Source organism: Poecilia reticulata, chromosome 10 (assembly GCF_904066995.2).
Source record: "Poecilia reticulata chromosome 10, P_reticulata-male-v2, whole genome shotgun sequence".
Taxonomy (NCBI): domain Eukaryota; kingdom Metazoa; phylum Chordata; class Actinopteri; order Cyprinodontiformes; family Poeciliidae; genus Poecilia; species Poecilia reticulata.
The window spans coordinates 24,814,021-24,826,836 of NC_088839.1; the positions used below are offsets into that span (position 1 = coordinate 24,814,021).

The 12,816-nt window shown below is 37.7% G+C and overlaps 1 protein-coding gene across 3 annotated transcripts; it reads left to right on the forward strand.

Annotated features, from left to right (window-relative positions):
- The first annotated feature begins 3,710 nt into the window (after positions 1 to 3,710).
- Positions 3,711 to 12,375, forward strand: LOC103471561 (protein eva-1 homolog C). Of its 3 annotated transcripts, XM_008420641.3 has the most exons (8): positions 3,711 to 3,893; positions 6,021 to 6,229; positions 7,266 to 7,389; positions 8,615 to 8,767; positions 8,852 to 8,995; positions 9,673 to 9,744; positions 9,832 to 9,912; positions 11,743 to 12,375. In XM_008420641.3, exons 1-8 carry the CDS (start codon positions 3,797 to 3,799, stop codon positions 12,126 to 12,128), a joined length of 1,266 nt encoding a protein of 421 aa, XP_008418863.2. In that variant the 5' UTR covers positions 3,711 to 3,796; the 3' UTR covers positions 12,129 to 12,375. The 3 variants fall into 3 exon arrangements, with proteins under 3 accessions (XP_008418863.2, XP_017162455.2, XP_008418864.2); XM_008420642.3 differs by lacking the exon at positions 9,832 to 9,912 and having other exon boundaries at positions 3,715 to 3,893; XM_017306966.2 differs by lacking the exons at positions 9,673 to 9,744; positions 9,832 to 9,912 and having other exon boundaries at positions 3,712 to 3,893.
- The last annotated feature ends 441 nt before the right edge of the window (positions 12,376 to 12,816 follow it).

Genomic DNA, 12,816 nt, shown 5'->3' on the forward strand with positions numbered 1-12,816 from the left:
TTTTTTGGTACCCAAGAGTGATTTAAATTAAGGCATTTCAGCTAAGATTTCTCATGAAGTGTATTTTAATATTTACACAAATGAATGTGTTTTTACTTTTATTTTTTAAAGTTTTAATTTATTTCATTTATTTTGTGCAACTTGTTGCTGTTTCTTGTGATGAATTTTAGCTCACTCAAATTAACAGAAATGTTCAGAATTTCAAATTACATCTGTACAACCTGGACTGCAATATTTGTTTTATTATATTTTAATGCATTCAAACCATATATACCAAATTCAGAGTTTGCAACAATGTTACGTCTAGAATTGAAGAGGTAATTTGTTGTTTTCAAATTCTTTTGTATCGCTTAGTACCATAGAAATCAACTTTATAGTCATGCAATTTATTTGAAAACCTATTAAACACAAGTTTACAAAACACATTCATCCAGAGAAATTGTAAATATATTCTTTGGAGGTTGTGTCTGCAACAAAAAGGGAACTAACACGACTAGGCAGGTGTTTGTAATATTTTAGTTGATCATTGTGTTTTACTGCATAACAGTTTCTTTTCTAGTTCTCCTTTTGTTTTGTGGGTAATGAGTTGAAACCTATTGGGGATTCCCGTCATGATATGAACTTAAAGGTTCATGCTTCTTTCCAATAAAAATACTGAAAATACCTGCAAAGTAAAGCATGTGGTGTTTCTAAACACTTGAGTATGTGAAGATGTCTTAAATTGAAAAATGAAAGCGGTGGAGGGGTGCAGGGTCAGTTTTCAGGACTGCTGATTCTTGTAAAACGATCTCATTTACACAAAAGGGTGGAAGAGAAACTATATTGCAAAATCCCCTCTGGTACAGTGAATACTTCCCAGAAGACACGTGTCCAACAGTAACAGAGAAAGATTGTGAAATCCATTTTAAGGAATTTAAAAAGCACGTCCTGTGGATGAACAGACTGGGAGTTATGTGTCTATTTAACATGCAGATCTAAAAGAATTTGGAAAATTCAAACTCTTGATAAACAAAACATCACATTAAAATAAATAACATTGGAAACTCTGACCCAGGAGAAGATGACCTGATACTTTGCAGCTATCTTGACCCCAGCTTTCTTTTCTTTTTCCTGCTTGTAAATCCAGGACATGGATTTCCAGCGAACGATTCAACACTTCATCCATACTCCCTCTGGGAGGCGAAAGGAATTTTTTTGCACAGTACGATGGGAGTTTCCCTCCCACACGTGTCCGTGGTTTAAATATTTAAAAAGCGAATTCTCCCTTACAGCAGTCAGATTTGATTAATTAACTGGTGATTGTACTGCTGTTACAGTAAAACTAGGGTTGAGTTAGACGATTTAAATGGCCGGTTGGAATTTAATTTGTAATTTCTGCGCTGTGTTTAGACTCTTTCCGTTTGGTTGCTATGACAACAGCAGAAAAGTTCCGTTCCGTTAACGTACTTTTTCTACTTTTCTATCTGCCATCTATCGCCATCGACATGATTTTGACCAGCACTCAAGTCAAAGTTTGGCCAACAAAGTAGAAAACAACTGATAATCTCCAAACTTTTTATATTTTTTGCTTTTCTTTGAATAAAGCAACAGTCTGAAACCTTGTTTTATGTTTTGGATCTTTAAGAATTTAGATATTTCATAAAAGGTTTGTTTATTATTGAGCAGGTAGAAGTAAAAAAAGGAAAAATCACAATAAACTCATTCTTGCATTTTAAATGTAACAAATTTTGTGACCTGAGAGTAAATTTGCTAGTTTTGGGCATTTAGGGGCAAAAAGTTTGTTTATTGAGTAGGTAGAAGTAAAAAAGGAAAAGTTTGGACGCTACTTCAATAGATGTTATTCAACGTGATACTTGCTTGAAGAAACTTGCATACTTTGGGAAATACCCTTTTTTCTCTTACTTCCTCTTCTCCAGAAAAGTAATATCGCTGCAGAAATCACCAAATTTTATCAATTGTTTTTGATTTAGTTTCAAAATATCAAATATCTTGTTACAATTGAAATAAGACAAAACTAACTTACCTTTTTAGCAAGATAGCTTGTCTTAGGTCAACAATGTCTTAATATTGATTTTAAAATGTCCTAGTTCCGCTTATATTATTTCACGTATAACAAGACATTTTTCTCTTATTATAAGTGAAATAATTAAGGAGTTATTTACCTAAAGCAGGCTTCTATATCTTGCTACGGAGTTACTTGTAAGTTAGTTTTGTGTTAATTCAAGTGTGCTTGAAATTAGATCAGAATACTTGGTAAGGATTTGTGTTTTTGCAGAGATAGGAAAGCCAATCTGTCATGGAGAGAGACACACAGCAGCTGGAAGTGACCTCTTGGAAAAAGAGGGCCTTATCTCCATAAACAGGACCCTGACAGTGGAGAACGGGGTCCAGGAAAATGACACTTGATTTTGTCATTGCACACACAGCAAGGTCAAGAGTTGATACTCTGCTGTTCTGTTTGTAAAAGTCAATGTTTTAAGCTAGATTTTTGACTCATTGCCCGTCATTTGGAGGAAATTGCCATTTTTTCCATACATTTTTGGCTAACTTCAGTTATATTCCATGGTCTTGCTGTCTTGGAGTCAGAAAGTCTGACACTTCCAGAAAGATCCATGGAAAATGTCAGCACTTATGTCCAACCCTACAAATTAAATAGTGACCAATAACACCTCCTGCCCATTTATTCCAACACTGATGTTTCTTTATGTTACTGCTCATCCTATGTAAACATCTTTCAAAGAAACTTTTATCTCGGTCGCTTTTAATTACCTATATTAAGCCAACACAAGTGTGGAAATATGCTGAATTGAGCAGGCGTGTTTCTGTTCTGTTTCCATGTGTTTTCATTCTGGGTTCAGCCGTCATTTCCTCTCAGCTCCTCAGATCACGTTCTCAAAGCGTTTCGTCAGCTCGGTTCACCTGGTTTCCATGTCGCTAACCACATTCGTCCGACCTCTTCCACTTTCTTTTACTCCATACAGGATCCAGGCATTTGGTCCTGGATTATCATGTTTCTTATTTGGACTTTGGATATTTTTTTAAAGTATATTTTTCCTCCAATTTATTTTTGTCTTCTATCATAAAAGTGCAGCTATTCTTTGTTATTGTTTATGTTTTTATGCAGAGAGAGAGGCCTTTCTGTGTGTAGCAACAGGATAATGTCTTATTGCTTCATAAGAAAGTGAAGAAGTTCAGATCAGAATACGAAACGCCACTTTTATTATTATCCCAACAATAAATTGACAAGTTGTTTCTAAAATTAAAGTGAAAAGGTTCTGAGGTTTCCAAGTTTCAACGTTTTCCTCCTAAGGTAACGATGGTCATTATGGTCAAACAACATCAATTTAGTGTCATTAGACCACAGGACATCACTAAATATTAACACCTTTGTGCTTCATCAAACTGTAATATAACATTTTATGCAGGGTTTGAAGCCCTGGCTTCTTCTTTTCTGAGCGGCTTTTCAGTCCGTTGTGGTAAAGGATTCGTTCCACCGTGTTTCACAGAGGCTCTTGATTTTTTTCTGTTAGAAACGGTCATTATCGCAGCATAACATTTTCATTTCTGACAGTATAAATGCATGTAATTTACAGTCCATGTGACCTGTTTACAAAACCATGACATCATCATCTGGGTTTTACCAAATTGTTTAAATTGTCTGGTTTGAACTGTTGTTCACACAGCGAACTGCAGGGAGGTTGTGCTTTGTATTTTTCTTTTTGGAGACACAAAGACATCATTGACCCGTTTCCAAGCACAGCAAACCCCAGTGCTGCTTTGTTACTAAACACTCACAATGATAGAGGCATGGAGTTTCCTCACATCTTTATGTTTTCTTTCTCTTTTTCTTGCTCTCAAGACGCCCGTTGCACTTTCGGCACCTGATTTCTCTCGTAAGTTCCTCGCTTTCCTCCCTTTTTTTAATGTGTGGGTAAAAAAATGCTGATGCGTGATTTTCCACATGTGTGGGCTTCCACAACAGGAAGTGTCGGAAAGACATTTCCTAACAACATGCACATCCTTCTTTCTAAGCTGATGATTTAGCTGCATGATTGAAATCAGATATCTTTCTTTTTTTGACAGTGAAAGTAATTGCTGTGTGGTGATTGCTGAGACGCGGTTTTGTTTTTAAGTTTTGTGTATCTTGACAGTAGCTGTTAGAAGTTTTTGTTTGGCAAAAAGCTAATAATAGCTCTTTGTGAATAAGTGCCTGGTACGGCCAGAGAGCAGCAAACAAGCAAATGTCGCCTACGTAGGACATTACAGAGCTGTGCAAAAGTATTCAGGCTTTCTATGCTTTTCCTCATTTTGTGAAGTTGCAGTCATAACTCCATTGTATTTCATTGAGATTTTATGCAGAAGTAGTGCCAAAATGTGGAAGGAAATGATGCAGATTTCAATATTTTTTAGAAAATAAAACTATAGCATGCATTTTGCACTCATCCCTCTTTATTCTGATGTCCTTAAATAAGCATATCAGAATATTCATATTTATGGAGTCCAACCACTAAAGGGATTGAAATGTGTTCTAAAGCATGGATAAATATTTCAGGCTCTGGAAGTAAAGAGTTAATAGAGACATACACTTCATGCTTGCAACTTGCAAAATATGGTTGTACAAAGGAATAGTTGAAAACATGTTCTGCATTATTTTTGTCCACTTTACAAATATATACTACTTTGTTCCATCACATAAGATCCTGATAATATACGTTAAAGGTGATTTATTATGCTTCCTCAAATAGAAAAGGATAAGTATATAGCTTATGCAAAACATGTTCATTACTTTTTCTGCACAAAATAATTCTTAAAAATTAGATTTTAGTCTATTTTGAGCTCCTTTCAGATTGAGATGTTCAGGGGGCCTCTTGTCACTTTAAATCCAAATAATCTGCTGGCCACGCCCCCAAACTCAATGCTTACACTCACACGTGAAAATGGCTGCAATTTGACACACAGTTATACAACTGTACGTGTTTAAAAAGCAGAAGTCGAGCCTCCTGCACAACCAACAGGCAAGCAGGAAGGGGTTTCTGGATGGTAAGTCAACAAAAAAACGCCACTATCTGCATATGAATTACTTTTAGTTACAATAACAGTCATATTCATTTACCTACATCATTTTATGTATATATATTTATATTTTATACACTTTTATCTCTTATGGTTATATTTGTGTTGTTAATATTTAACACCTTAGATGGAGTAGCTTGTCAACGAATAGCCAATTTCCCCATGGGGATCAATAAAGTGTATTCTATTCTATTCTATTCTATTCTATTCTATTCTATTCTATTCTATTCTATTCTAAAACCAGATAACCAAATGAGCTGGAACTCAGTTTGGGTTGCTAGGTGACGGGTGAACTATGCTGGGGTTGCTAGGTGACAGCCAAGTGCCCATTGATTGTGACGTTACATTCTGCAGGTTTTTGCACCAAAAATATTAACATAAACCTCAGGGTGTTTTTTTAAGCGTGTTGGCTGTTTCTAGAAGCAGTAGAAACCCAAACTGAAGTACAAAAATATGAATTTTGGGTAGTAGAGTCCCTTCTCTAGATTTCCTAGTTTGTGTTTATACTGACAAATGTAAAAGTTGTCCTCTAGAAATAGTCAAACTACATTCAGTCAGTAACTACTCCATTAAATATGAACCACAGTCCCTGAGTTTTGCCTCACCGGCAGAGGTGGATCCCACATGACAGCATCAGAGGAACTACTGTACACACATAAGAGGCAGGGGGCCTCTACAGGAAATACAGACGGGAGGGGAGACTTCAGTTCGGTGTCTTTGTGTTTCTGCGAAACATGATTGTCTGTGTGGTCAGACTCCAAACATTGTCTTGGAGAGTTACACCCAGTGACGGAGACTTGGGGACACCACCCTGTCCACATGAAGCCGGGCTGAGTCACATGGACTGTAAATAGTCACATACACACAAATAATTGGTTAACAAGACATCCCTGATGAATAAATATGAAAGAGGGGGGAAGTGGAATAATCTCATATTTGTGTTTCAGTGTATCTCCACAGTATTCTGAAGAACCACACGGCTCACGCTTGTGAGGGAGACCTGCTCTTCATCAAGTGTCCCTCCAGGACATCTGTAGCCGTCCTATCGGCCTTCTATGGAAGACGTGTCCCTTATAAACACTTGTGCCCTGCACCAAACGCAAACATCACAGCAGAGGAGGAGGACACAGATTGTACTTCCTCCACCGCTTTAGAGGTAGATGAGACTTCAGTCATGTGATTTATTACAGATATTTCCCATAATTTTCCATGCCATTGCCACTGAAACAACGTTAGCTTCTGACCGGGGACGTTCTTTGCAAACCCACAGACAAAATGTCATTGAATTTTACATATTTTTTTCTCACTTTTAATTGTTAAATTAATTTAGCATAAATGCTGCCTCATACTTTCTGATTTTAGATGACAAAGATTTTTGTGGTGAAAAGTTTTATCAAGTTATATATTGTGCCTTTATTAATCTGATGCTGAACATATTACCAGATAAAACTTTCCACCACAATACCCTCTTTTGATAAGAAAATTACTATTACTATAAAAATGATAGAACATGTTTTTCTATCTAATCTTCTTCTTCTGTCTCTAGCTTCAATAAGTTATTTTAACTTACATTTTATAGGGCTGGACAATAAACCAATAACAATATTGATAGACACTTGATCAATATCAATAGCTATGATAGAATATTCAATACATAGAAAACACATCAAACTCCAATTCAGAACATTCTGGGAGATGTAGGCAGCAGAAAAGCTTTAGCCACTCAACCTCTCACAACCAGCTAAAAAAGGTTGGTGGAATCAACTAACTAATCACTCTTTGGTTACCTAGCAACTCACTCACTTTGTGGTTACCTAGCAACAGCCTGACTTGCAGTTTCAAGTTTCAGCACTGTGCCTTGTAACTGCTTAGAAATAAACAATGATGAGGAGTAAAAAGTGGGATAAAGGTTTTTTAGATATTTAAAACAAATAAAACAATAAATAATTATTGATATTGACATTTATCGATATTGACTGATCTGAAACTCTTAAACAGTGATAGGTTTTCACCCATATCTAATAATTACATTTATCAAAAGATTAAAAGTTATGATTTAAAAATGTATTTTTTTATTTTCCTTTTTTTCCCCACATCTTCCCTCCAACCTCCTGATGCCCTCACTTTGAAAAATGCAGATTTGTTACATCATTGATTCATGTAGAATGCCAGATGTTTTCCTGCTGTTGCAGAAGGTGCAGTCGGAGTGTCAGGACGAGCGGTCATGTCACATTCCTGTCCTCGCTCCTGTGTTTGGACCGGATCCCTGTCCACTCACCACCAAGTACCTCTTGGTGTCCTACAAGTGCAAACCAGGTACATCAATGAGAACTTTGAAAACAAACTACTGTGTTTTAGACTGAATTAACTAAACTAAACATTTTATTTGATTTTCAGCTCAATATGCTACATGGTAAATGTCACATTAATGCTGGAAAATCCCTGCAATGAATGTTGGACCATTTTTTTTACTTCACACAAATATGGGGATATTACCAGGGATAGAAGATTTTTTTAAAATGTAAAAAAAAAGAAGATATTTTTCTTTACACATCGAGTTCTGCAATTTATAGCATAATTATTTTCATTTAATTATAAACTATTAGCTTTATATTTGACTTTTGTTGTTTTAATTCAAAGTTTGGTTGACTATTTCAAGATATTCTAACTTTTAGTGTACCTCTTCTTAGGCTATGTTACCCCTGCAGCCTGAATGGAGCCAATTCTGATTTTTTGTCAAATTTGACCGTTTTTGCCGTGATCTTTCACACTTGCGAATATGTGCGATCTGTAGTGTTCTCCAGTGTGAACTGTAAACGACCTGAATGTGTCCCGTATGCGCAGTAGAGGGCGCAATAACGTCACACATAGAGAGTGTTAGCTGAAGTAAACATGGATGCTATCGGGGGAGCATAGCTCGGTTTTTAAGTTGTTATTCGACCGCAGCCAGCACATTAACAACTTAATCCTCATTATAGTGCGTCATGGTTGTTAATTTTCTTCCCGCTTGCGAGTATCAAGGCGCAGAATAATGACGTTTGTCGAGTATCAGTTACGTTCAGGTCGGATGAATGAGACCTGGCCGTTCAGACTCAAGTCACATTTGAAAAGATCGGATAGTATCGGATATTCAAACTGGCTTGGATATTCGAAGAAAAATCTGACCTGTGTTGTTCAGACTGTCATGAACAGATCAAATACAGGTCGCATTAAGGCAAAAAAAAAAAAAAAAAAAAATCGGATTTGGGTCACTTTTGACTGCGGCGGTGTGAACCGCCCACCTTATCAGTGCATCAGACTACTGAACGCCCTGTCCCTAAAAAACTTTTAATCCCAAAAGAGCATCCACAGGAAGTGGTGCAGCCAGCCTGAGGCCCACGCCCACCAGTATTCAGGATCTGTTGCCAACTTCCTGGAGCCAGACGCCACAGGACACCCACTGTGCTCCTCCCACTCAGTGGGACACCAATCATTTCACAGTCTGAAACATGTCAGTCTGCAGATGCTTATCTGGTTTTGCTTCATAATTTGTTTTTTCCAGAACACCATCACACAAGACTTGTGTGTGAAAACGAGCGTCTGAGGCTGTTGTGTAAAAACGAGTCCGTCCTCGCCATCTACTCTGCTACATTTGGACACCTGCTTCATGGAAGTCCCAACTGTCCTGAGGAGCCGGGATCAAAATCCGACATGGGTCTGAAGCAAACATTTAGTAATAAACAGGGGGAAAACTGCTATATCTGTGAGGTGTGATATTTGTCTGTTTTGTCTGTTTCAGAGTGTTTGTCAGCTGTGGCTCTGAAGAAGGTTTCCCGCAGGTGTCACGGCAGAGAAAACTGCTCAATCTTTGCAGATACTCAAACCTTTGGGGACCCTTGCTTCCCCGGCACCAGGAAACACCTGCGAGTCTCCTTCACTTGTGGTAAATAACAGAGTGAATGTTGTTATCCACAGCTGAGGCACACCACAAAAACACAAAATGTTACCAGGTATTCTTGGTTTTTAGTGCAAATATCTTAGTATACTTGAAATAAAACAAAACTAACTTACAAGTAAATTTTCAGCAAGATGTAAGATTTTAAGTAAATAATTCATTAATATTGATAAAAGTACTATTCCCCTGGCAGGTTATTTCACTAATAACAAGACATTTTCCCCATGTTATAACTGAACTAGGACTTTTTCATCAATATTGTGGTGATAATTATGATGCAAAGAATGATTCTTCATAAAATCAAAAAAATCATGGACAACCCTGACCATCATCTTCATCAGATCTTGGGAAGACATAGTATCTTCAGTCACAGGCTTTTTCAGATTCTCTGTAATGCAGACCGCTGCAAGAGTAGATGCCAATAGCCATCACGATTTACTTTTTCAAGAATCTGAATTATTTTTTTTATTTTAACTGAATTGAATTGAATATTAAGGAATTCTTGACTTAATTTAAAATCCCGCATCTTGCTGGAAAGTTACTTGTAAGTTAGTTTTGTCTTGTTTCAAGTGTAATAAAATATTTCCACTAGAAGCTAGACCAAAAATACTTGATAAGTCTGTATTGCTGCAGTCCAGCATGTAAACATATAATTTCCTCTTTAGTGCCCAGATATCTTCTTGAAGATGTGGGTCGAGGGTCGACTGACCCCTTCATGATCTCAGACCTCACACACGGTGAGGCACTAATCGGATTTTCTCAGGTTTTGTTGTACGATCTGCCCGGCTGACTGGTCTCTGAGCCCAGACCCCTCTCACCTGCAGGTGGATGGTACACTGGCCCCACCTACAGGCCGCAAAATGTGCTCTTTACCAACTGTCTGGAGATCATTGAAAAAATATTGGGTATGTGCTCTGATACCCTGAGACACCATGGGGTCAAGTTTTTTAATGGACCCTTCTGATATATTTGCCCTCAGTCAGATGTAGAGCAAAAGGCAAATTTAAGGCGTATAACATTTATTTTGAAAATGTGTTTCTTACTAACTTACAGAGAACTCAAGTTAGGTAGAAGTTAATCCAGAGACATCAGCATTCTAAATAATTAGTTGTGACATTTGTGTAAGGGTTTCGTTTTGTTGCTTTCTGTTCATGCACAGATGATAGAGAGTGGGCGCCCCTTATGTTACATACATGCATCTGCTTGTTTAGAAAATGTGCAAATTTCTGCGCACTTATGAAAGAGTGAAAAGTGGAAAGATAGGCTCACCCATCGAGGTGTATATCAAATCTGACTTCGTTCAAATAAAAGCAGCTGAAATGAGTTTTCTGAATGATTCATTACCCTTGAACATTGCCAGATTTTCCATCCATCCATTCATTCTTTATGCCTGCTTATCGACACACCAGAAATTTTACGCATGCGCACAATGTTTGAGGGCAAAAAGCCGATCCTTTTACTTGTCATCTGTAGTTGCTATGCCGCAGTAGAACAACCCAGTCAGCGAAATGAAACCTGGAGATGTTGACGTTATTAATTTAGTGAAGAGCACCGCAGCAAAGGAAAAAACAACCCAGAAAAACTGTTGAAGAACAACTCAAAATGCCTCTTCTTCTTTTTTCTCAATATGGTCTACACTACGTGTAGACACGTTGCCATAGCAACTGACTGACAACAGCACCACTAATGTATGAGGATTCAACACCAAAAAGCACACAAATATTTCCCAGAAAAAGAACAGAACATCCAGTCCGTTACAGTTTTACAGTATTGATGTTTATTTTGCGATTCTTTAGTGATCATCTGAATGCAGCTGTGGTTGATTAACTTATTTAAACACCTCCTGTACTGATGATCTGTCAGTGTTTATGTGTGGATTGCCTTTTTCCGCAGCACATCTACATGTTAAGGTTGTCAAAGTCAAGCTAGCATAACCAACCTACTTCCATTTCCCTCCCTTTTTTTTACTTACAACTTATTTCTGACCTCCTTATCTCATTGTCGTAGTGTTGCATCCCTTTTTCTTCTATATATCACGCATACATTTAAGATTTAGTGCGTTATGTTGACAACTAGCTAAACAGCTAAAACCAGTGGTCTTTCATGTAAATGATCTATAAATGAGGTTAATGGTAAAAGTGTGAAAAAGCTTAAGGCCTATGAAGAATTTTGCTAAGAACTGTAAAGTATCACAATAAACAAAAATAAACACACCTGCCTGCACACAGTTAATCATGCTAATGTTGAGGATTCCTGCAGTAATGCTGATGGTGGGTGAGGTATGGTTGGTGTCAATTTAAAGCTGTTGCTGGGGAAAAATGTTCGACAACCAACCAGATTCTCTCTGCTTTTGTATAAATTTTATTTCAAAGCCACTTATTGGATAGTAACTGTATGAACATGTTTTGCATTTTAGAACTTGAGGTGAATTTATTCCTGCTGTATGTTGATATAGTTGCATCTTTGGTCTACATCAGGGGTGCTCAAAGTCGGCCCTCGAGGGCAGACATCCTGCATGTTTTAGTTCTCTCCCTGGTGGTAATAACCTTTGCAGCATGTCAGTGTTCTCCTTAGGTCTTCTAATGAACCATCATTTAATCCAGGTGAGTTAAACCAGGGAGAGAACTAAAACATGCAGGATGCCGGCCCTCGAGGAACAACTTTGGGCACCACTGGTCTACATGAATATGGAGTGTGTTTGATTTGTGATTAATGATCCCTTTCCTCTCCTGCAGGTCTCCCAGAGAGAGTGGCTCTGTACTTTGTCTCTGGTATTTGTGCCGGTCTGGTGTTCCTGCTCTGTCTGTTCGGGATTCGCTCCACACTGGTGAGAGACGTTAAAGATCTGGTTTCTGACCTGAACTATCAGCTGAAAGCCTCTCGCAGGCAGCGCAAGGAGCTCATGGACGACCTCTTTGACGAAGACGTCTCAGACACTTCGTCCTTCCGCCACCTCACGCAGTCCTACCGCGCAACGGAGACTTTAAGCCCGTCCACCTTGTCAGTGGAACTGGTTGAGAGAGAAGTGCAGCAGACTAGAGCTCATCCCAACGGAGACATTTGGCCACAGCTGGACTCTAGTCCTTACGCTATTCACAAGATTAAAACGTACAACAACTGATTAAAATCTGACAGAAACTAAAAGGAACTTTCATTTGCTGGGCATCATTAATGTAGCAAAGGTTTAGTAGGATTGGTGCGTTTAAAATCAAAACTGACCACATGTTCTTTTAATTAATAATATCCTCATAGGAAAATCTTCCACCATTTTAACTGTTTTTATTAAACTGGTTTGTCTGATGTATGAAAAATAAGAAATTAACACAATGTAAAAATATTAAAACTAATAAAAATTGATTGGTACTCTATACAGTGATGTATTTCTGCATCCATGCACCCAGCCTGCATTTATTTATTCTAGTGGAGCCTACTTGCTGATAGGTATTTATAAATAAGAACAAACTGCACTACAAGAGATTTTAAACAAGCTTTGATATAACATCCTTCAAATTGGTTCAACTCCAATCTCCTGTATCCAAGACGTTAATTAATTCTGGTGTAGAGCACAGAATCATCATATTGATGGTTATTAACCCTTGTGCGTGCGAGGACTGAGGCAAACGTAGAGGTCTATGGAAAATGATACAGGTTTTAAGTGTGTAAAACTTATTTCTGACATTTGTGGGTGTGGGGTTGGTTGGACCCCATTTCGACATACATGGGTTAAATCATGACAGATGCATGGGCCAAAATTATTAGCCAAATATACTCAGGGAAAAAATAAAATAAAATTAAAGAAATTAGTTTTA